Source organism: Amblyraja radiata, chromosome 4, assembly GCF_010909765.2.
Source record: "Amblyraja radiata isolate CabotCenter1 chromosome 4, sAmbRad1.1.pri, whole genome shotgun sequence".
Lineage (NCBI taxonomy): Eukaryota > Metazoa > Chordata > Chondrichthyes > Rajiformes > Rajidae > Amblyraja > Amblyraja radiata.
In genome coordinates, this window is record NC_045959.1 from 57,974,539 (window position 1) to 57,999,968 (window position 25,430).

Consider the following 25,430-nt stretch of genomic DNA (forward strand, 5'->3'; position numbering starts at 1 on the left):
TTCTGAATCCTCTCATCATTAAGAGTCTACACCTTTATTCCTTCTACCAATGGAGAGGGGAGAAGAATGAACGCAGGGCTGAGAGTGGTCTTGATTATATTGGTTGCCGTCCCGAGGCAGCATGAAGCGTACATAGTGTCGACGATGGGGAATGGACTTATATTCACTAGAATTTAGAAGGATGAGAGGGCTTATTATAGAAACATATAAAATTATTAAGGGATTGGACACGCTAGATGCAGGAAACATGTTCCCGATGTTGCTGGAGTCCAGAACCGGGGCCACAGTTTAAGAATAACGGGTAGGCCATTTAGAACTGAGGTGAGGAAAAACGTTCTCACACAGAGAGTTGTGAATTTGTGGAATTCTCTGCCTCAGAAGGCAGTGGAGGCCAATTCACTGGATGCATTCAGAAGAGAGTTAGATAGAGCTCTTAGGGCTAGCAAAATCAAGGGGTATGGGGAGAAGGTAGGAATGGGGTACTGATTGTGAATGGTCAGACATGATCACATTGAATGGCGGTGCTGGCTCAAAGGGCTGAATGGCCTACACCTACACCTTTTGTCTATGTATCTATGTATCTACCATTTAATAAGATCAATGTAGAACAGACACGATTTTTGACCAGTATGATGAAAGGTCTTGACCCGAAACGTCATCTGTCCATTCCCTCCACAGACGTTGCCTATCCTACTGAGTTCCTCCAGCACTTTGTTTTAATCAATATTCCAGCATCTGCAGTTCCTTGTACAGAGTACAGAATATCGTGTTACAGTGGTCTTTGATTATGTTGGCTGCTTTCCCAAGGCAGCGTGAAGTATAGAAGGAGTCGACGGTGGGGAGTCAGGTCTGTGCCTAATATTTCAGGGCTATTTTTCTGCACTAACCACATATCCCTTGATTCCCTTAATATCTCAACATCTATTGATCTTAGTCTTGAATATCCACCATGACGGAGCCACAAACTCCATCTTGGCCGTAGAAAGAATCCTAACGGGTTGTATCACAGCTTGGTTTGGCAACAGCTCTGCCCAAGACAGCAATAAATTGCATAGTTGTGGATGTAGCCCAGTCCATCACACAGACCAGACTCCCCACCATCGACTCCATCTACACCACGCTGCCTCAGGAAAGTAGCCAACAAAATGAAAGATCACTCACAGCCCGGTCATTCCCTTTTTGCACCAAGGCAAATTCCTTGTATGTGAATACTTGGCCAATAAACTTGTTCATTCATTCTCCCCTCTCCCATCAGGCAGAAGTAACTAAAGCTTGAAAGCATGCACCACCAGATTCAGGAACAGCTTCTTCACCGCTGTTATCAGCTAACTGAACGATCCTCCCATAAGCTAGGTTGTTGTTCCGATCTTCCAACCCACTTCACTGCGACCCTTGCACTTTTTTATTGCACTTTCTCTGGAACTGGAATACCATAACAGGGCAACATTATATTCTGCACTCTGGCTTTTTAGATTTAGGTTAATTATTGTCCCAGTTGTCATTAGTCTTCCCAGTCAACCAGGACTGAATGTCACTACCGTATCTGCGTCCACCACCATCCTGGCAGCACATTCCAAGCACCAACCATCCTCTGTGTAAAAAAACCTGCCTTTAAACACAGAGGTTGGTGGACTCAGCACGGTGCATCACAGGCACCTCCCTCCCCACCATCAAAAACACCTACACCCGGCACTGCCTCAAAAAGGTGGCATCAAGGATCACCACCATCTGGGCCGTGCCCTCTTCTCACTGTTACCAATGGGCAGGAGGTACAGAAGGCTGACGTCCCACACCACCAGGTTCAGGAACAGCTACTTTCCTACAACCATCAGGTTCTTGAACCGACCCGCACAACCCTAATCCTACCTCAACAACGGAACACCACGGACCACCTCTTGCACTGCCCTGGACTTGTTTCTTTATCTATTACAATTATGATTTTGTACTTACGCTTTGATTTTTTGATTGATTGATTGAAAGATAAAGCATGGAAACAATTCCTTCGGCCCACCAAGTTTACACCGACCATCAATCACCTGTGCATGGTAGTTCTAACTTATCCCACTTTCTCATCCACACTCTACATGCTGGGGACAATTTACAGAGGCCGATTAACCTACAAACCTGTACATCATTGGGATGTGGGCGGAAACTGGAGCATAAATTCATGTCATAGGAACAGAATTAGCCATTCGACGCATTAAGTCCACTCCGCATGGCTGATCTATCTTTTCCTCTCAAACACATTCTCCAGCCTTTTCCCTGTAACCTTTGACACCCTTACTAATCACAATTCTGTACATTTCCGCTTTAAAAATACCCAATGACTTGGCTTCCACTGCCGTTTCTGGCAATTAACTCCACAAATTCACCGCCCTCTGGCTAAAGAAATTCCACCTCATCTACATTCTGAAGGTCAGTCCAGAGGGTAATCACAGGGTAATCACAGACCAGTCTCGCCCCGGTCACTCCCTCTTCACCCCTCTCCCATCAGACAAGAGGTACAGAAGGGTGAAACGCATACCTGCAGATTCAGGGATACTTTCTTCCCAGCAACTGAACCATTCTATCACCAACTAGAGAGTGGTCCTGACCTCACAATTATCTAATTGGAGACCCTCAGACTATCTTTAATTGGACTTTATTGGACTTTCTATAGCACTATACATTAGTCCCATTATCCTATATCTGTATACTGTGTAATCATGCATTTTCATTTCACTGACTGGATAGCATGCAACAAAAAAGCTTTTCATTGTACCTCGGTACACGTGACAATTAACTAACCGCACTAAACTAAACTAGCAGTCTGAAGAAGGGTTCAGACCCGAAACGTCACCTAATCCTTTACTAAAGAGATGCTGCCTGACCCACTGAGTTAATCCAGCATTTGTGCCTATCTTCAATACTAAACTACATGCCCTTTTATTCTGATTTGACAGAAAGAGAAGTTTGATCGGTATTTTTTCGCACCTGTCTGCCTGTGAGGACGGCCATGTTTGCCCGGGCAGATGTCAGCAGCTGGTCGACAGGCTGGAGTTTGCCGTCCACAGTGTAGTGACCATCGCTGGCTCCAGCACTCGGGAAGTTGCCCAGGGGCAGGTATTTATACAACAAGCAGCTGCGGAACAGAAATGAGTCAAGAAACACAAGTAAGACAAGCGGCCTGAAGTCAGCTGCAAACTCTCACGACACCCTTCTCAGCACACTCCTGCCCTTAATTCACAAGGCAAAACTTTTTTTATAGAGTGCGGAATATAGTGTTGCAGCAACACTCGCAGGTACTATCGCAACGTTTGAGAAACATTTGGACAGGTACATAGATGGGATAGGTTTGGAAGGATATGGGCCAAAGATTTTAGAAAGTGCAAGCATTGTGTGCAGTTGTGGCCACCCCATCACAGGGCGGATGTGGAGGCTTTGGAGAGGGTGCAGAGGAGGCTTCCCGGAATGCTGCCTGGAGTAGAGGGTTTCAGCTACAGGGAGAGGTTGAACAGACTTAGATTGTTTTCTCTGGAACGTCAGAGGTTGAGGGAAGAACTGTAGAAGTATTTAAGATTATGAGAGGCATAAACAGGGTATTCGGTCAGAATCTTTTCCCCAGGGTGGAAATGTCCAACATTAGAGGACATGGATTTAAGGTGAGGGGGGCCAAAATGTAAAGGAGATGTGCGCGGCAAGTTTATTTTACGCAGAGTGCCCAGAAAGTACTGCTATGGGTGGTGGTGGAGACAGACACGATCGTGGCATTTAAGAGGCTTTTAGATCGGCACATGGTTATGCAGGGAATGGAGGAATATGGATCATGCACAAGGCAGAGAGATTAGTTTAAGCAAAAAAACACAAAATGCTGGAGTAACTCAGTGAGTCAGGCAAATCTCTGGAGAATATGATGAATAGGTGATGTTTTGCGCAGGACCCTTCTTCAGATTAGTTTAAATTGGCATGATATTCAGTTTTTTTTTCAACTTTTTCTTATTTTTTAGTGTGTTTTAGAGTATGTATTTTGTGTTTCTCGGTGTGTCCTGTGTAGGGGGTGGTGTGGGGGGGTAAGGGGGAAACCGCTTCGGTCGCCTCCTCCATGGAGAGGCGACTTTTTCCAGGTCGCCTCCCCCGTGGCCTAACATCAAGGATCGGCGCGGCCTTTCCCGGAGACGTGCCCGGGGCTTCAGCGGCGGGCGCAGCGTGGACTCACGGTGTGGAGCGGGTGAACCCTCGCTGGGGCTCGCTGGAGGGGAGCGCTCCGTTTCGCTGGCCCGGGGCAGCCGGCAGCCTGAAGTCGCAGCCTGAAGCCGCGGTCTGCAGAGCTCCAGCTGGTGTGGCGTCTACAGCCCGGGATCCCTCGTGGGGGACCCGGGGGAAGAAGAAGCCATCACTGCTGGCCCGCGACCAACTTCTACCGCGGGTCCGGCATGGACTTACCATCACCCCTGGAGGGGAGCTTCGACCGCCGGCCCTGCAGTCTACGGTGCTTCTGGCTGTGGCGGGGACTTTAAATCTTGACCGCCGGCCTGCGGCCTACAACAACTTAAAGCCGCGGTCTCCGGTGAGGAAGAGCCGATCCTGGACTGACTCTGGACTCGGGTCTGGTCCACGGGGGGGAAATGGAGGAGGACTGGCCAAATTTTTGTGCCTTCCACCACAGTGATGAATGCTGTGGTGGATGTTTGTGTTACATTTTGTGTGTTCTTTATTATTGTATCGCTGCTGACAACCCAAGGGGCGGGGCGCTACTCTGTGAGCGACTCGCGGCGCGTTGCTCCCGTATGTTTGTATGTGGAGCCGCGCCAAAGAAGATTTTCTGTTGCGACAGACAATAAAGTTTTCTGAATCTGAATTCGGCATGGACATTGTGGGCACTGTTCCTGTGCTGTACTGTTCTATGTTCTATAGGGGTTTCATTGTTTTGTTCCCTCTGCATCGAACAATGGGCGGCACATTGACACAGCGGTAGAGTTGCTGCCTCACAGCGCCAGAGACCCAGGTTCAATCCTGACTACGGGTGTTGTCTGTGCGCAGTTTGTATGTTCTCCCTGTGACCATGTGGGTTTTCTCCGGGTGCTCCAATTTCCTCCCACACTTCATGCAAGTTTGTAGGTTAATTGGCTATGATAAATTTGTAACTTGTTCCTAGAGTGTAGGATTATGCTAGTGTACGGGGTGATCGCTGGTCGGCGCGGCGCGGTGTGCTGAAGAGCCTGATTTCATGCTGTTTCTCTAAAGTTTAAACAAGTAAACACTCCTGACCCTTGCTCTGTGCGGTTTGCTTACTTTTGGCCCTGTTGCTGTGGGTCAGCGTAGTACATGCAGGGCTCAGTGACTTGAAACTGAAGGATTGGAGCCTCGTAATATTCACTGGGCAGCAGCACCAGGTAATCCTGGAGGGTAGAATTAAAGAGACATTGAAGGGTTAGGTAATGGGATGGAAAACAGAGCAAAACACAAAAACGGCAATGAGTATTTCATTGTTCCATTTCGGGACAAATAACACTAAAACATTCGTGACCCTTGAAATCTCAGACAGCATCTGTGACAGGATTGGACAGGTGATGATTCGGGCCGGGACCCTTCTTCAGACTGATGGAGGAGAGTCAGAAAGCTGAAGATAGTGGGGGCTGGGACAAAGCCCAGTAATTGAGGGGTGGCTACAGTGAGGGAGGTGGTGGAAAAAGTGACACAGGATAGAGGTGAAAAGGACTCAAAAGGGTGTCAGATACCGAGCGAAGAGGAATGACATGTGAAGCATAGGGAGGGATATGAGTGAAAGGGGGCAGGGCAGTGTGTGGGGAAGAGCGGTGAGATTGTGGGAGAAATGGGTGCGACCATGATGGGGTGAAGGCCAAGAGAGGGAGTAGTATTTGAATTGGAGAATTCACTGTTCATATTGTTGGGATGTAAGCTAGCCAAGTGGAATTTGAGGAATGTGTGGCCTTACTCTGACAATAAAGGACGACCAGGACAGAAAGGGCAGTATGAGAATGGGAAGGGGAGTTAGCAACCGGGGAAATCCAGTAGGCCTTGGCGGACCGAGCGCAAGTGTTTGGCGAAGCGGTCACAGGGAGAACTTGCAAAACATAGCTTTTCATTGTACCTCAGTACACGTGACAACAATAAACCTAAACCTGACCAAAGAACTGCCTGAATTATAAAATCAGTAAAATATAATAACGTAATGCATCGTTCCCAAGGCTGATCCTCACCAAGAGAACACCCTCCGCCTCAATGCTGACCGTCCAGGTTCCAGGTGAGAGCACAAAGGGATCACCATAGTTGTTCCTTGAGACAGTAACGAAGGATGGTTCCCTACTGCGAGCGAAGGTGATCTCCTTTGTCTGTGGAGACACTGCGAAGGAAGAGACCAAAGCATGAGTAAACACTGCAGCACGTGAAAGACTGAGATTTAATTTGATTGATTGAAAGCTACCATCTACCTCATTGGAGGTCATAAGGTTCTAAGGAATAGTAGTGGAATTAGGCCATTCGGCCCGTCAAGTCTACTCTGCCATTCAATCATGGCTGATCTATCTCTCCCTCCGAACCCCATTCTCCTGCCTTCTCCCCATAACCTCTAACACCTGTACTAATCAAGAATCTATCTATTTCTGCCTTAAAAATATCCACTGACGTTGCCTCCACAGCCTTCTGTGGCAAAGAATTCCACAGATTCACCACCATCTGACTAAATAAATTTCTCCTAAAAGAACAGTCGTTAATTCTGAGGCTATGACTAGTCCAAGACTCTCCCACTAGTGCAAACACCCTCTCCACATCCCATATCTGAGGAATCCCTCAAGCTATCTTTAATCGGACTTTACCTGACTTTGTCTTGCATAAACATTATTCCCTTTATCATGTATCTGTACACTGTGGAACGGCTTGATTGTAATCATGTATTGTCTTTCCACTGACTGGTTAGCACGCAACAAAAGCTTTTAGCTGTATCTCAGTACATGTGACAACATGTACCTCGGTACATGTGACAGCCGTTCTGCCCATCAAGTCCACCGATCACCCGTTCACACTGGTTGAGTCTAAAGAAGGTTTCAGACCTGAAACGTCACCTATCCATGTTCTCCAGAGCTGCTGCCTGACCCACTAAATAATTCTAGCCCCGAGTGACTTATTTTATAAACCAGTCTGAAAATTCCTGTTTCCACATTAGTTCTATAGAAACCATAGTGCATGGAAACAGGCCCTTTGGCCCACCGACCATCAATTACCTGCTCGTACTAGTTCTATGTCATCCCACTTTTGCATCCTACACAGGACGGGCAACTTACAGAAGCCAATTAACCTACAAACCCACACATCTTTGGGATGTGGGAGGAAACTGGAGCACCCGGAGAAAACCCATGCGGTCACAGGAAGAATGTTCTAACTCCACACAGACACCACCCATTGTCAGAATTGAACCCAGGTCTCTGATGCTGTAAGGCAACAGTTCTATCAGCTCTACCAGCTGTGCCGCCCTAAGAGGGAAATGGGCCAAACGTGATGCAAACGGGACTAGCTTAGATGGGTATCTTGGTTGGCATGGACGGGTTGGTCTAAAGGACCTGTTTCCGTGCTGAATTCTGTTAGCTCTGTTTTTCTTCCCACATTTACACCTACTACAACTGAGTTCTTCCGGCACTTTATTTTTTGCTCAAGATTCCAGCATCTGCCGTCTCTTGTGTTTGGCAGCACTTAACTAGTACTCCTAACCCTGTCGAATGGGTGAAGTTAAGGTCAGGAACTGAAAAGAAATCTCACCAATATCTCCAAAAATAAAAACAAATTCCTATTATTTTGAAACACTTACCCAAGAGGATTACAATCCATACGTACATTAGTTTTTTAGGATTGTGGGGAAGTTTGGCACATCATTAAAAAAACTCACACAAACCTCATGCAAAGAAGCGTTACATTTTCAGAGCCATAAACTGTAAGAATCACTTGTAAATACGGTCGGGGAATATCATGGACTTGTATTCAGGAGTTCAGACCATTGATGTGGAATGGCTCCATGACTCTATGCTCCCATAGAAAAATATCCTATTGGGATGCATCACCGCTTGGGTTGGGACCAACTCTGGCCAAGACCACAATAAATTGTGGTCATGGGTTACAGATGTAGCCCAGTCCATCACACAGGCCAGACTCCCCACCATTGATTCTATCTACACTTCACCCTACCTCTGGAAAGCAGCCAACATAATCAAGGACCACTCACACCCTGGTCATTCCCTCTTCTCCCTTTTCCCGTCGGGCAGAAGAAACTAAAACTTAAAAGCATGAACCATCGGATTCAGGAACAACTTCTTCCCCGCTGTTATCAGTTAACTGAATGGTCCTCCCATAAGCTACATTGTAACTGTAGCACTATGTAGCCGTATGTAAACTATATATTTCACTCTGGTATTTTTCCCTTTGCACTACCCGTTGCACTACCAGCTTAATTGTACTCAAGTAGATTCAGATCTACTTTAATTGGATAGCAAATAAAGCTTTATCACTGCTTCTAAATACATGTGACAATAGTAAACCTGTGCCAATATCTACGCTCTGCCAGTTGCCCATGCACACACTGCATTCAAACGTTTAGACGAAACTCAGGAGATGCAAGGAAAAAATGTTCCTTAATTACTTACCATGAGTGGCAATGGAACCAGGAGCAGGTGAGATTAGAACCCTCTGTGGCTTACCTGTGCCTTGCTGGACTCGGTAAATTGTCAGCCGACCAGAGACGGTGGTGAACCCGGGGTTAATATATCGCAGGGTGAGGCGGAACGCGTTGAGGTTGCGGTTCGGCGCATGCACCATTACCCTCACGTTACTCTGCAAGAGTGAAGTTAATGGACACGTGACTGGTGGGAGAGGGGGACAGAGTTAGCGGCTGTGCCTGGGAGCTCATGCACCATACACAGTGTCCCCTGTGGGGAGTGACCTTGTGTGGGAATGTCAGGGAAAGGCTCAGTGGGTTAGGTGCAAAGTGTGAGTGGGGAAGTCAGACGCAGAAGAGTAACCACTTACAGTTACAGCAAGACCCAACAGTTACTTCCTCAGTGACTGAGATCCTTCCTCTAATAGGCTTTGGGGCGCGGTGCTTGTAACGGAAGACTATGTGGAACAGATTGGGTGAGGTCACAGAGATAGACATGACCACCTCTGGCTGGGAAAAGAAAAGTAGTCAAAGCAGCATAAGGGAAAATCCTGACATCAGCCTCAGAGGCAGCACTCACACCCCACAGCGCAAACAATGCACCCCACCCCGGCCCACAGTAGCAGCAGAGAGAGGTGAAAAATACTAGATATACACAAATGCACTTCAGACCCAAAGATGTAAATTTGCAGATACACCTGCTTCTACTTGTGTACAGTAAAGCGCACACTGACTGGTTGCATCACAGCCTGGTTCGGCAACTCGAACGCCCAGGAATAAAGGAGGCTGCAGAGTGGTGGACACTGCCCGGTCCATCGCGGCCACTGACCTCCCCGCCATTGAAGGGATCTACAGGAGAAGCTGCCTCAAAAAGATAGTAAGCATCATCAAAGGGGATGCACACCATTTGTGGCCAGGCTCTCATCTCGCTTCTACCATCAGGAAGACGGTACAGGAGCCTGAGAACCATGACCTCCAGGTTCAAGGACAGCTGCAAGACCATTGATCACCCGTTCACATTAGTTTTATGTTATCCCACTTTCTCATCCACTGCCTAAACACTCGGGGCAATTTACAGAGGGCCAATTAACCTAGAAAACCCCCATGTCTATGAGACATGGGAGGTAACCGGAGCACCCGGAGGAAACCCATACGGTCACAGGGAGAACGTGCAAAACTCCACACAGACAGCATCAGAGATCAAGATCAAAACCGGTTCTCTGTTGCTGTGAGGCAGTGGTTCTACCAGCTGTGCCTTCTATCATTTAGAATTTTACATGCAATTTCTGTTTAAAATCAGATTTCCAGGTTTGGCAATGATACGATGACCTTCTAGGCCTTTATAGCTGGAAGCCATGGGCTACAGAGAAATATGACGTGATCAACAAAATGAACAATTGTGGCAGAAGGGCTTTCACGGGGAAGCAAATGTGAGGTAATTAATTGCGGACATAAGAAATGCATCAAACTGGGCGCTTTCCAAATGGGGAAGAGCTCAAAGTAGTACAGGTGCAGAGATCAAGGGGGCAGTGGGAATAGTCAGAGAGGTCAGTGCCATGTTGTGTTTTAAGGAGGTGCTAGACGGTAACATCAAGTCCCTGGTGTATCCACCACCAGTGAACACCTCTGGGCCTCATGCCTGAGGGAGCACATGTGGTCCCAGAGCAGGCGCTCTGTTAATACAGTGAATTAATAACAGGATTCCAAGGGTGTGCGGAGGTCACATGTGTGGAGAGGTCACATGAACCAGGAATTCACCAACTAGGCCGATATTCCCTGGAATTTAGTTTACCAATGGAAGGGAGGGAGAGAGAGAGAGAGAGAGAGAGGGGGGGGGGGGAGGGGGAGGGAGGGAGGGGGAGGGGGGAGGGGGAGGGGGAGGGGGAGAGGGAGGAGAGAGAGGGAGGGGGTGGGGGAGAGGGAGTGGGAGAGGGAGAGGGAGAGGGAGAGGGAGAGGGAGATGGAGAGGGAGAGGGAGAGGGAGAGGGAGAGGGAGAGGGAGAGGGAGAGGGAGAGGGAGAGGAGAGGGAGAATGAAACAAAGAACTGCAGATACTGGTTAATACACAAAAGGGCCGTCTCGACCCGAAACGTCACCTATCCATGATCTCCAGAGATGCTGTCTGACCCGCTTAGTTACTCCAGCACTTTGACTGAGACCAAGATATAAAGACAGAGAGATAGACAGACACGCAGAGATCATTCACATTGGTGGAGGATTGGGTCTGGGACAGTCCACAGATGAAAACCCGCGTCCGAGGGTGAAGCCCAGAAGCACTTTTACGAAGAAAGAGGGTGAAAATGTGCAGCTTTCATTCAGAAACAACTGTCGAATCAAGGGCAGATAGTCATAGAGTCATACAGCACGGAAACAGTCTCTTTGGTCCACGAGGACCAAGGTGCCCCATCTAAGCTAATCCCATTCGCCCATACTTCCCCATAGTCCTCTAAACCTATAGAATGTCCTAGGTGAGGGGAGACCTGATTGAATTAAATTAAATTATTAGAGGCATAGATAAGGTAAAAAGACAGAACTTATTCTTTGGTTGAAAATGTCAAAAAATAGTTTTAAAGTGAGAGGGGGTAAGGACATATGCGGGGCAATTCTTTTTTGCACAGAGAGTGGTGGATGCCTGGAACATGCTGCCAGTGATGGTGGTGGAGGCAGATACGATAGTGGCATTTCAGAGGCATTTAGATAGGCACATGGATATGCAGGGAATGGAGGGATATGGCTCACGTGCAGGCCGATGCGATTAGTTTACCTTGGTGCAGACATGGCACTGACATAGTGGGCCGAATGGCCTGTTCCTGTGTTTAGTTTAGTTTAGTTTTGATATACTGCAAGGAAACAGGCCCTTCAGCCCACACTAAAATTATCCGACACACTAGGGACAATTTACAATGTTTACCGAAACCAATTAACCTACAAACCTGCACGTCTATGGGGTGTGGGAGGAAACCAGAGCACCCAGAGAAAACCCAGGCAGGTTACAGGGAAAATGTACAAACTCCGTACAGACAGCACCCATAGGCAGGATCGAACCCGGGTCTCTGGCACTATGAGGCAGCAACTCTACCACTGTGCCGCCGTGTTTCCTGCCGTCCAGCGGTGTTCTGCTGTACTGTGTTGCAAGGTTTAGTCCACTACTAGCCTTGGGAGAAAGACGTCAGCGAGGTCCCATGCTGGGGCTTTAAACAGCCTGCACCCTGGGCTCCCTTCATCAACCCTCCCGCTGTCAGACCCAGCTCACAGGGACCGCCGAGGACCTACCTGCACCGTCGATAACTGGGCGTAACCTCGCCAGCTGAAGTTAACAAACTCCTGCGGGTCAAAGCCAAAGCGGACGGGTCTTCCGTTGGGCGTGGAGCCATCTTCCACCTCATACTTCAGATGGTGAAGGTCTGGAAAATAGTGCTGGCTCCGCGGCCTTCAAACACAAGTTCAGGTTAGTGTTAGTTTGGTTTAGTCAATGTTGCCGTTGGTTCAAACACAGAATATCCTTGAGACAGTGCGGTTGTCTGCTGAACCATAACCTATCCAGTGTTTCCCACCATCCCCTTGCAATTGCTTCTAGTTCTGTAAAGACTAATGTACTTAGAATGACCGAATCAATGTCACACAGAGACCAAACTGCAGAGAGTCATGGACATAGCCCAGACACAACTCAGCCACATCCACAGGCCTCTCATGAATTAGGAAGGAGAGTGGGGTTTTTTTAGAGAAAAGAGTCAATTTGAATTGGAGTCAATTTAAATGAGAATCAATGGAGTTAATCCATTGACCAAATCAATGGATATTTTTAAGGCGGAGATTGATAGATTCTTGATTAGGGGTTATGGGGAAAAGGCGGAAGAATGGAATTGAAAGGGAAAGATAGATCAGCCATGATTGAATTGCAGAGCAAACTTTATGGGCCAAATGGCCTATTTTTGCTCCTATGAATTTAATAAATTAGAGATATAAATGCCAGAAACAGGCCCATCGACCCACCAAGTCCGCACCGACCAGCGATCCAAATTACACTAGCACATACTACACACTAGGGGCAATTTACAGTTTTTACCAAAGCCAATTAACCTACAAACCTGTGCATCTTTGGAATGTGGGAGGAAACCGGAGCAACCGGAGAATACCCACGCAGTCACAGGGAGAACATGCAAACTCCGGACAGAGAGCACCTGTACTCAGGATCCAACCTGGGTTTCTGGCACTGTAAGACAGCATCTCTACCGCTGCGCCACTGTGCTGCCCATAACGTGAACGCAGTCTCCACTACCACAAATGTTACAGTCGAGTAGATGTAGAGTCATTATGGATAGAACCGTGAAATTGTAAGGGTAAAAAGACCCTAATGGGAGTTATCTACAGGCCCCCAAACAGTCACCTGGATGGAGGGTGCAAGTCGCATCAGGAGTTAAAATTGGCATGTAACAAAGGTAATGCTATGGTGGTTATGGGAGATTTCAATATGCAGGTAGACTGGGAAAATCAGGTTGGTACTGGACCCCAAGAAAGGAAGTTTGTAGAGTGCCTCCAAGTTGGATTCTTAGAGCACCTTATACTGGAGCCTACCAGGGAGACGGCAATTCTGGATTTAGTGTTGTGTAATGAACCGGATTTGATAAGAGAACTCAAGATAAAGGACCATCAGGTCTGCAATTTGAGAAGAAGAAGGTAAAATCAGAAGTGTCAGTTGAACAAAGGGGAATATGGAGGCATGAGGGAGGAGCTGGCCAAAGTTGACTGGAAAGGGACCCTAGCACAGATGACGGTGGAACAGCAGGAATTTCTGGGAATAATTCAGAAGATGCAGGATCATTTCATTCCAAAGAGGAAAAAAGATTCTAAGGGGGAGTAGGAGGTGACCATGGCTAACAAGGAAAGTCAAGGACAATAACTAAAACGGCAATATGGGGAGAAAAGATGAAGTACGAAGGTAAGCTAGCCAAGAATATAAAGGAGGATAATAAAAGCTACTTTAGGTATGTGAAGAGGAAAAGATTAGTTAAGGCAAATGTGGGTCCCTTGAAGATATAAACAGGTGAATTTATTATGGGGAACAAGGAAATGGCAGACGAGTTGAACAGCTACTTTGGTTCTGATCTTCAGGAAATTTTTCAGGATGTAACAAGTAAAATGGATAAGGGAGAGCCAGTGGATTTAGTGTATCTAGACTTTCGGAAAGCCTTTGATAAGGTCCCACACAGGAGATTAGAGGGCAAAATTAGAGCACATGAGGGGAGGGTACTGACATGGATTGAAAATTGGTTGGCAGACAGGAAACAAAGAGTAGGAATTAATGGGTCTCTTTCAGAAAGGCAGGTAGTGACTAGTGGTGTGCCGCAAGGCTCGGTGCTGGGTCCGCAACTACTTACAATATGTATTCATGATTTAGATGAAGGAATTAAAAGTAACATTTGGCAAATTTGCAGATGACACAAAGCTGTGTGGCAGTGTGAACTATGAAGAAGATGCTATGAGGATACAGGGTGACGGATAGGTTGATGCATGGCAGATGCAGTATAATGTGGATAAATGTGAGGTTATCCACTTTGGTGGCAAGAACAAGAAGGCAGATTATTATCTGAATGGTGTCAGATTAGGAAAAGGGGAAGTGCAACAAGACCTGGGTATCCTTGTTCATCAGTCACTGAAAGTAAGCAGCGGGTACAGCAGGCAGTGAAGAAAGTGAATGGCATGTTGGCCTTCATAACAAGAGGACTTGAGGATAGGAGCAAATAGGTCCTTCTGTAGTTGTACTGTAGTGAGACCACACCTGGAGTATTGTGTGCAGTTTTGGTCTCCTAATTTGAGGAAGGATATTCTTCCTATTGAGGGAGTGCAGCGTCGGTTCACCAGGTTAATTCCCGGGATGGCGGGACTGTCATATGATGAAAGAATGGAATGACTGGGCTTGTATTCACTGGAATTTAGAAGGATGAGTGGGGATCTTATAGAAACATATAAAATTATTAAGGGATTGGATACGCTAGATGCAGGAAACATGTTACCGATGTTGGGGGACTCTAGAACTAAGGTCCACAGATTAAGAATAAGGAGTAAGCCATTTAGAACTGAGATGAGAAAAAATGTTTTCACCAGAGAGTTGTGAATTTGTGGAATGCTCTGCCTCAGAAGGCCTCAGAAGGAGGTCGATTCACTGGTTGCATTGAAAAGAGAGTTAGATAGAACTTTTAGGGCTAGAGGAATCAAGGGATGTGGGGAGAAGGCTGGAATGGGGTACTGATTGTGGATGATCAGCCATGATCACATTGAATGGCAGTGCTGGCTCGAAGGGCCGAATGGCCTACTCCTGCACCTATTTTCTATGTTTCTATGTTGCTATGTTTCAATGAGTATCCCACGTTTGGGGACATTGTTAGCAAATCTGAAGTGCAATGGGATAGCCTCATCCTAGGAGATCGAGCCCCTGCCAGGTAAGTTAGTTCTGGTCACTTACTTGCTGCAGATACGTCCCTCGATATTCTCCCGACACTGGCATTCCCCAGACATCGTGCTGCATGTTAGGTTAGCAGACCCTCCAACGTCGCAGCCGCAGCCTGTCGGGAGATCGAGCACGACGGCAGAGTTAGAACGTAGAAGAGACACACAAGGAACAGACTTACAGGCAGAGGGTGTAGGGTGATCTTATAGATTGTACAAAATCACAAGAGGAATATATTGGGTAAACGTCCAGTCTCCTGCCAGAGTAAGGGAAACGATGAAGCAGACGGCACAGGTTTAAGGTGAGGGGGGAAATAGGACCCTGAGGGGCAACTTTTTTACACAAAGAGTGGTGGGTGTATGGAACGAGCTGCTGGAGGAGATAGTTGAGGGTGGTACCGCTTGCAGACCCCCCCCCTCCATTACATGAGGGCCAGCTGTATCACTCACCTTGGCAACCAAAGTAGTTGTTCTCCCGGAGGTTGTAGTGCCCTTCCACGCACCGCCCACAGTCCTGCCCACACACGTTGGCTTTGCAGTAACACCTGCCCCGGGTCTAAAACAGGAAGTTGGCAGCGTCAGGGTGGAACACTGGCTCCCGTGCACCAGCCGTGACTGATACCCGCTCACCCTCCCCAGTACACTCACCTGGTCGCACAGTCCGATCCCACTGACCGTACCTCTCACAACACAGCCGCATTCTGCAATGTGGAGACAAAAGGACAACTGGGTCAGACTTAATACAGACCTGGACATAAACATAGATGATGGTTGGTAAGTTTGCAGATGACATTGAGATTTGATAAAGTCCCCCATGGTAGGCTGAGCCAGAAGCTAGCCCCGCTGAGATACACCAGCTTTTTGTGTCTATCTTCGGTGTAAACCAACATCTGCAGTTCCTTCCTACACGGGTTTCACCGGGATCTGTGCTGGGACCTCTGTGGTTTGCGATATATATAAATGACTTGGGGGTAAACATAAATGGGTTGGTTAGTAGGTTTACAGATGACACCAAGATTGCTGGGGTCGCGGACTGTGAGGAAGGCTGACAAAGTATACAGCAGGGTATAGGTCAGCTACAGAAATGGGCAGAGAAATGGCAGATGGTGTTTAATCTGAGCAAATGCGAGGTATTGCACTTTGGGAGGTCAAATGTAAGGGGAAATATATACAATTAATGGCATGACACATAAGAGAATTAAGGTCACATAGGTTAGTGGAGCCATTGCCCAAAAACAGATCATAGTGCCTGACCCGTTGAGTTGCTCCAGCACTGTGTTTAAGTCTACAACACCGCCCAGCCACCCGAGAAGGAAGGGCTGAGATAACTCACCAATGCACCCATCGAGTTCCCCTTCAGCCGGCCTCCAGTACAGGGGTCTACACCTCTCACATCCAGGCCTATTGGAGTTCGCAAGGCAGGGGCAAGAAGCCTGTCCAAAAGCAAATCAGTGAGTATCACACAGAATGGATTTTGTCCTTTAAAAGCCAAGTTTTCCTTGGCTTAGTTTTCAATAACCTTTTTTATACTTAACGTCATTTTCTGTATTTTACACTTGGGTAAGTTGGCTCTAGGCCCATGTTGGCTCTTACTTTAACAAAATACACTATTTACTTTTCTTCTAATTTGAATTCACCAGATTGGAACATCAGTGGGAGTAATTCATGGAGATTGTTTGGAGATAGTCCACACTACAATGGAAGAAATGTTGGATGTCTTAAAACATATGAAGATAGATAAATCTCCAGAGCCTGATCAGATATATCCGAGGATACAATGGGAAGCTCAAGATGAAATTGCAGCCTCCTTGGCTGAGATATATGAATCATCATTAGACATGGATTAGATGCCAGAAGACTAGAGGATAAAGTTGTGCCTCTATTTAAGAAGGGTTGCAAGGAAAAGCCTGGGAACTATGAGCCTAACATCTGCGGTAGGAAAGTTAATGGAGAGGAGGGATAAGATACATATGCATTTGGATAGACAGGGGCTGATTAGGGAGTCAGCATGGTTTTGTACGTGGGAGATCAGGCTTCACAAATTTGCTTGTTTTTTTTTAAGGAATCAAGAAGGCAGATGAGGGCAGGGTAATAGATGTTGTCTATATGGACTTCACAAAGGTCTTTTGATAAAGTTCCGCATGGGGGGGGGGGGGGCTGCTCTAGACGGTTAGATTGCATGGGATCCAGAGAGAGAGCTAGCCGACTGGGTAGAGAATTGGCTTCATGGAAGGACGCAGAGGGTGATGGTGGAAGATTATATTTTGAAATGGTCAAAAGTCAGTGCTGGGCCCACTGTTGTTTGTGGTTTATATCAACAATTTGGATGAGAAAGTACTAGGCATTAGTACGTTCTGAGGACGTACTAAGTTTGCAGATGAAGTAGGTGGTATTGTATATAGTGAAGATGGTTATCAAGAATTAAAGCAGATCTTGATTAACTAAGCAAGTGAGTCAAGGAGTTGCTAATAGTTTAATTCAGTGTGGGGTGTTAGGTGGGAAGTCAAACCAGGGCAGGATCTACACAGTGAATGGCATGGCCTTGTGAGTGTTATAAGAGCAGACGGATCTAGGAGTGCAGGTACATAATTCCCTGATAGTGGCATCACAGGTAAATCGGGAGAGTGAGAAACTTCAGGCAAGTACACATTTAACATTCATGAACACCCTAGCCCTGAACCCTGACGTGTTTGTTCCATCCAACTGGATCGGAGCCACGCCATAACTCAACGAGCAGAAAGACCCTCCAGAGAGCCGTAACCACTGGCAACAAGCCATCAGCTCCAAGGGCTTGGAAGATTTTCCTGAAGAAAAGCAGTTGATATGGTGCCAACGGACAGTCCCAGATGCACAAACATTAAATTAAAATCTCGAGGTATACTTACAGAGTGAGCAAGCCCCGCTGTCCCAGGGGAGAGGCAGTCGGTCACTGGAAGAAACATCAAGTATTAGGAAAAGAAAGATTTAATAATCTATCTCAGACCTCCAGCCAACTGGATAATGACGCAACACTATAACCCCAGATCCCAAAGGACATCATTATGTTGGACAGGCTGCAGAAGAGATTCACCAGGATGTTACCTGGGCTGGACTTATATGGAGAGGTTGGATAGCCATGGACATTTCTTTTTGGAGCGTAGGAGGTTGAGGGGTGACCTTAGAGTCATAGAGTCATACAGCATGGACACAGGCCCATCAGCCCAACTTGACCACGTCGACCAACAGGTCCTATCTACACTAGTCCCCCTTGCCTACATTTGTTCCTTATCCCTCGAAACCTGTTTGATCCATGTACCTGTCTAAGTGTTTGTTAAACCCTTTGAGGTGTACAAGATCACGAGGAGCATGGATAATGTGAACGTCCAGTCTAAAACTAGATTGCACAGGCTAATGGTAAGGGGGGAGAGATTGAAGAGGGAACGCAGGCAATTTTTTCACTTAGATGGTGGACCGTATCTGGAATATGCTGCCAGAGGAAGTTTATGACTTTCAAAAGATATCTGGGCAGATATATGGATAGGGTGGGTTTAAAAGGACATGAGCCAAATTCAGGCTAATGCGACTAGCCCAGTGTGCCAACGGTCAGTGTGAACAAGATGGGCTGAAGGGCCTGTTTCCGTGCTGTACAGGTTTTTGACTATGACTTTGGAAGAGGCCATTCAGCCTTTGATGCTGTTCTAAGATTAGTCTCTATGAAGACTGCAATTCCACCCATTCACCCACCTCATGAGTACATGAGTAGAGAGATTACTTGGCCCCTCTGTCCCATCCTGCCATGCAATATGGTCATGGCTGATCAGCCCCAGGCCTCCCCTCCACTTCTGTCCCAGCTCTCAGTTCTCATTGCCCTCAGTGTCAGATGCTCTCCACCGATCCCCAACCCCAACACACAACATCTATCTATCACCCACCCAACCATTTCCTACCCAACGCCAACCCACCCACCTCCAGCCCCTTGCCGCCGCCCACCCATCTCTGCCCCCACCTCGACGCCAGTCACCCATCCCCCCCCCCCCCCATTATCCAGCCCCACACAGATAACCCCCAGCCAGCCCCACCCCTTCAGCCAGTTACCCAATGAGCTGGCGCCGAGGGAGCTTCATGGTGCGGGAGCTGGGAAAGCGAGCAGCATGAAGGCGGAGTGAGTACCGGGCCCGTCACTCGCTTCCCCGGCCTGTGACTTCCCACTCCTCCTGACGCCCGGCATCTTCCCTCCCGGTCTTGAGTTGAACTCTCATTCGGTTATAGCGGCCAATTGGCAATAACACACACACCGCCTCCCCCCCCCCACATGGTCAAAGGGGGGACCCGGCGAGGGATCACCAAGAATGAAGGGGGACCAAGTGGGGAGGCGACAGGCGGAGGATAGGACTGCTCGGTGAACTGTTGTAACTTTATCGGCACCAGAAACGTGGTGATACTTCTGTACTGCCTACCTGAGGTCTGCTGTATGAATCTGTGACTCTGTGGTGGGAATCTGTGGAATTCATTGCCACAGACATCTGTAGAGGCCGTCAATAGATATTTTTAAGGCAGAGATCGACAAATTTTTGATTAGTCATGGTGTCAGGAGTTATGGGGAGAAGGCAGGAGAATGGAATTGAGACGGAAAGATAGATTAGCCATGATTGGATGACGGATTTGACTTGATGGGCTGAATGGCCTGATTCTTCTCCTGGAACTTATGCTGTGTGGTTATATCGGGCTGTATGCAAAAACAAAGCATTGCACTGTACCTAGGTATACAGTATGTGACAATAAAGTGTCATCATTGGTCCGCTGTCGAGACAGTTTACTGTATATCCAACTAGCGTTGTGCAAACGCACGTCACAGTAGAACTACCTGCTGGTCAGAGGTCTCCCCCTTGGGCAACAGCAACAAGAGGACCATTGTTACCTTGACAGCGAGGGAAGACGTTCGCTCTGGAGACGCAGGTATCACAGCGGTGCCCGGCAAAGTGTGGTAGGCATTTACACCGGCCCGTGGCCCGGTCACACGCAGAATCATAGGAACCTTCCGTGGAACACCTGCAGGCTTTAATGAACAACAGAGAGATCGCCAGGTCAGCTGAAAGAGACACCAATCGCTTCGACCAACAACTTCACAGCAAGCCACGGCCTCTGATGCTGTGAGGAAGTACAGGCCTCGCAAGCAAACATCCTCATAGAGAGACACAAAATGCAGGAGTAACTCAGTTTTAATTTAGTTTAGTTTATTATTGTCACGTGTACAGTGAAAAGCTTTTTGTTGTGTGCTATCCAGTCAGCAAAAACTCTATGCATGCTTACAATCAAGTGCTCCACTGAGTACAGCATCTCTGGAGAACATGGATAGGTGACGTTTCGGGTCGGGATCCTTCTTCTGATAGCCCCACACCCAGCCCCAAACTGATTGTAGAGGGGGAGGGGATCTTGAAACAAGAGAAGACCAGGACAAATCAGGGCCAGCAGCAGGTGACCTCAGTCAAGGAGGTTCCCAGATAGGCTGATTGTTGACTTTAATTTAGTTTATTGTCACGTGTACTGAGATATAGTTGGCCAGGGTTGGTGGATCCCAAGAGGGATATATAGTTGTGAATTATGGAACTGGTTAACCGACTTAGTGGAGGAAGGGGGGCAGGGGGTGGAAGGATTGTTTGTGGAAGTTACCTAAAATTAGAGAATTCAACGTTCATACCACTGAGTTGTAAGCTACCCGAGCGGAAAATGCGGTGCTGTTCCTCCAGTTTGCGTGTGGCCGCACTCTGGCAATGGAGGAGGCCCAGGAAGAAGGGTCAGTGTGGGAATGGGAAGTGATTGCAGGCGGCGGGGGGGGGGGGGGGGGGGGGGGGGATCCCACTACATGGGTCTGCAATCAATCAGGGGCCGAGTAATGGGAATTTTGCGGACTACAACAATACCGCGTTTAACGGGACTGCAAAACGAGACTCCAGGTACATTGGTCATCTAGAGGACACCAAGTACTGGAGTATATTGTTTGGTTTTAGTTTATTTTGTTCATTAATGTTCCGATGTACAGTGAAAGCAATTTTGTTGCATGCTTTCCAGCCAGCGGAAAGACTATACATGATTATAATCAAGCCATCCACAGTGGACAGATACATGACAAAGAGAATAATGTTTAGTGCAGGATAAAGTCCGATTGAAGATCGTTCAAATGTCTCCCTTGTGGTAGATGGGAGGTTTTAGTTTAGAATAGTAATAGCAGAGAAGAAACTGTTCCTGAATCTGGTGGTATGTGCTTTCAAACTTTTGTATCTTCTGCCCGATGGGAGAGGGGAGAAGAGGGAATGAGTGGTGTGCGAGTGGTCCTTGATTATGTTGGCTGCTTTCCCGAGGCAGCGTGAAGTGTAGATGGTCGATGGTGGGGAGTCTGGTCTGTGTGATGGACTGGGCTACATCTACAACCCTCTGCAATTTCATATGGTCTTGGGCAGAACCGTTGCCATACCAAGGTGTGATGCATCCCAATAAGATGCTAAGGTGCATCTGCAGAAGTTGGTAAGTTGGTAAGTGGATGGGGAGCTTCCATGTAGACACAGAGAAATAAATAACTGCAGATGCTGGTTCATATCCAAAAGGACACAAAATGCTGGAGTATCTCAGCGGGTCAAACAGCATCACTGGCGAACATGGATAGGTGACATTTCAACTCGAAACCCATCTTCAGTCCTTCTTCTGATGGAACCCGCCCAAAGGCTAGGCGGACCGCGGTGTCAGGAGGGAGCAGCTGGAGATGTCGGAAGCGAGGAGCAAAGGCCGGTCCGAGGATTAACCGGGGTAATGCCTCCAGAGCCGCCAAGTTTGGCTGCAGGAGGAGCTCCCTAGACAGGAAGATGGCCGGGTGAGGAGAGGGACGTCGATTCGCGGGCCATTCTGCTTGAAGGGGACGGAGGGAGGCCCCGCAGGAGCCCGGTGTTTACCTGGATCGGGAGCCCATCCAGTAGACTTAGCGTGCGGGTGCACCGGACTTTGGAAATGGATTCAAAATATAGTGGCATCCACATGTGTAAACATGCAAAAATAATTTCACTATACAGTTGCATAAGTGACAAATAAAGCATCAAAGAACCATGTTCTGCAGAGATGCTGCCTGACCTGCTGAACTTTCTTCATCTTCTGAGGAAGTAGAGCATAATGCCTGTTCACTAGCCGCGCTGTCGACTGGGATAACTGCTGCGGACTTACATGAACAGTTGGGATGATGGTGATACCCGTACGCACACTGGCTGCAAGAATGTCCCATGAAGTTCAGCCGGCACTCGCACCGCCCCGAGGCATCACAATTGTTGTTCACTGATCCCACATTGTCACAGGAGCAGGCTGCAAATACACAGTAATCATCATCCTCAGCATCAACCATCCTGCTGGAGAAACACAGCCCCAACACTTCTCACAAAGCTCAACATTACTCCGGAGCTGCGACTTTTTCCTTTGGAAATATTCCTAATGCGGCCCAATCGAAGTCCTACAGAGCAAAATCATGACTTCCTGACATATTCAATGCCTTTTGCGATAAAGGCTTCTTTACCACCCTATCTAATTGTGCTGCCATCTTCAGTAAGCTGTGAACTTGGACTCCCTCAGCACATCAATGCTGTTAAAGGTCTTGCCATGAATTGTATACTTACATTCAACCTCCCAAAGTGCCACACCTCGTACTTGCTCGAATCATACTCCTTCTGGCTTCTCTCCACTCATTTCTGCAGATGATCTATATCCCACTGTATCTTCTGACAGCCTTCCTCACTCCAATTTTGATGTCATCAGCAGACTTACTCACCAACACATCTACATATAGGTCATATATTTATGCATATATAAATAGATACAAATATAGTGTGTGTGTATGTATGTGTGTATGTGTATATATATATATATTCCAGGCACCCACCACTCTCTGTGTAAAAAACTTGCCCCGTACCTCTTCTTTACACCTGACCCTTCTCACCTTAAAGCCATGCCCTATAGTCCTTGACATTTTGCTTCCATTGACAAGGAAGGGTGTATCAGAATAGGATTACGTTTGGGGACAGAGCATGTTTTGTTTGCTGGGCGCTGGGTCCTACCTCGGCAGTGCGGGAACGAGTGATATCCCGCTCGACAGCGATCGCACCGGCTGCCTCCAACCTCCGGCCGACACAGGCACCTCCCGGCATTGTCACACCGCTCCGGCAGGGTCCCCGCGCTGCTACAGGGGCAGGCTGCAGCACAACAGGCACATCACACGCTGGACAGTACCACAGGCACACACAGTAGGATGGTACACTACACAGCACAGCGGAATAACACGGTAACGTACTGGAGTACAGCACACTGGACGGTAGAGTACACAGCATAGTGGGATGGTACAGGTCAGTATGGAACAGTATTACAGTGCAATAGGAGGGTAGGGTACACTACGGTACAGTAGTACAGCACACTAGGATGGTACAGGACAGATTGGTACAATACTACAGCACAGTGGGACAGTCCAGTACAGTACAGTGAGGTAGTGCAGCACAGTGGGAATCGGAATACCACAGGAATCATAGGGTCATGCAGCACCAAAACAGGCCCGTTGTCCCGACTCAACAATGCTGATCGAGATAGGTAGGAAAGTTCAGGAGAGACATGCCTTCCTTGCTACCGATTCGACTAGCAACTTAACTTTTTGGGAATCCTGCACCAGCACTCCCAAGTCCCTTTGCACCTCTGATTTCTGAACATCACCTCAGTTAGAAAATAGTCAACGCTTTTAGTCCTACTATCAAAATGTATGACTACACACTTTGTTATGCTGTGTTCCAGCTGCCACTTCTCTGCCCACACGGCCAACCTGTCCAAGTTCTTCCGCAGAGTCCCTGGTTTCGCTACATTACCTGCTGCACCTACCACCTGTGTGAAAAAAAATTGCCCCGTACATCTCCTTTGAACTTTGCCCTTCTGATCTTACAACTATGCCCACTAATCCTTGACATTTCCACCATGGGGAAAAAGGGTTCTGAATGTCCACTTATGCCATTTAAACACCCTTGTCCCTCGAATATACTTGTCATTCTATATAGATACATACTCTATTATACTTCTATCAGCATAGATGGAAAAACATTGCTACAACTATGAGAGTCACAGAGTTATACAGCATGGAATTCTCTGCCTCAGAGGGCGGTGGAGGCCGGTTCTCTGGATACTTTCAAGAGAGAGCTAGATAGGGCTCTTAAAGATAGCGGAGTCAGGGGATATGGGGAGAAGGCAGGAACGGGGTACTGATTGGGTTTGATCAGCCATGGTTACATTGAATGGCGGTGCTGGCTCGAAGGGCCAAATGGCCTACTCCTGCACCTATTGTCTATTGAAACTGGCCCTTTAACCCAAATCATCCATACTGACCAAGGTGTCAAGTTTAAGCTAATCCCATTTGCCATGGCTGGCTCATCATATCCCTCTAAACCTTTCCTATCCATCTACCTATCCAAATATTTTTCAAATATTGTTATAGTACCTGTCTCAACTACTTCCTCTGGCAGCTTGTTCCATATACCCACAACCCTGTGTCGGATAAAGTTGCCCTTAAGTTTCTATTTAAACCTTCCCCTTATCACCTTAAACCGATGTTATTGATTCCCCTACTCTGGGTAAAAAACAATGTGCATTTACCCTATCTATTTCTCTCATGATCTTGTACACCTCTATAAAATCACCCCTCTGCCACCTCCGCTCCAAGGAATCAAGTCCTAGCCTGCTCAACCTATCCCTGTAGCTCCAGCCCTCGAGTCCTGGCAATATCTTCGTAAATCTTCTCTGAACTCTTTCCAGCGTAATGACATCCTGCCTATAGAGGGTGACCAAAATTGAACACAGTACTCCAAATGTGAAGACACGGAAGTGCTGGAGTAACACAGCAGGTCAAACAGCATCCCTCTAGACCGTGGATAGGTGACGTTTCAGATTGGGAAACTTATCAAGACAGTTCTGTTCTTCAAACCCGAAACATCACCTCTACATTCTCCAGAGATGCTGCCTGACCCGCGGAGTTACCTCAGCATTTTGTGTCTGTTTATTGTAAACCGGCATTTGCAGTACTTTGTTTCTGCTCAAAGTGCAGTTTACCCAGAGCAGGGGAATCAAGAACCAGAGGACATAGGTTTAAGGTGAGGGGGGAAAGATTTAATAGGAATCTGAGGGGTACATTTTTTACAAAGGATGGTAGGTGCATGGAATGAGCTGCTGGAGGAGGTGGTTGAGGCAAGTACTATCGCAACATTTAAGAAACATTTAGGCAGATACATGGATAGGATACATTTAGAGAGATATGGGCTAAATGGGCTTAGTGTAGATGGGACATGTTGGTCGGCATAGT

General features: G+C 47.4%; 1 protein-coding gene across 3 annotated transcripts in view; it reads right to left on the reverse strand.

Moving 5' to 3' along the window:
* lama3 (laminin subunit alpha 3) overlaps positions 1-25,430 on the reverse strand; it is a 197,336-nt gene that overhangs the window by 112,467 nt on the left and 59,439 nt on the right. For 2 of the 3 annotated variants that reach the window (XM_033019528.1, XM_033019526.1), the window contains exons 14-26: positions 23,158-23,292; positions 22,277-22,411; positions 19,986-20,123; positions 17,974-18,017; positions 16,422-16,521; positions 15,737-15,789; positions 15,539-15,644; positions 15,105-15,204; positions 11,915-12,071; positions 9,013-9,151; positions 6,201-6,343; positions 5,272-5,378; positions 2,974-3,121 (exon numbers count right to left, since the gene is read on the reverse strand). In XM_033019528.1, the coding sequence (XP_032875419.1) occupies positions 2,974-3,121; positions 5,272-5,378; positions 6,201-6,343; positions 9,013-9,151; positions 11,915-12,071; positions 15,105-15,204; positions 15,539-15,644; positions 15,737-15,789; positions 16,422-16,521; positions 17,974-18,017; positions 19,986-20,123; positions 22,277-22,411; positions 23,158-23,292 (1,505 nt within the window). Of the gene's footprint in view, positions 1-2,973; positions 3,122-5,271; positions 5,379-6,200; positions 6,344-8,684; positions 8,818-9,012; positions 9,152-11,914; positions 12,072-15,104; positions 15,205-15,538; positions 15,645-15,736; positions 15,790-16,421; positions 16,522-17,973; positions 18,018-19,985; positions 20,124-22,276; positions 22,412-23,157; positions 23,293-25,430 lie in introns of all 3 variants that reach the window. The other variant, XM_033019527.1, reaches the window with a different exon arrangement.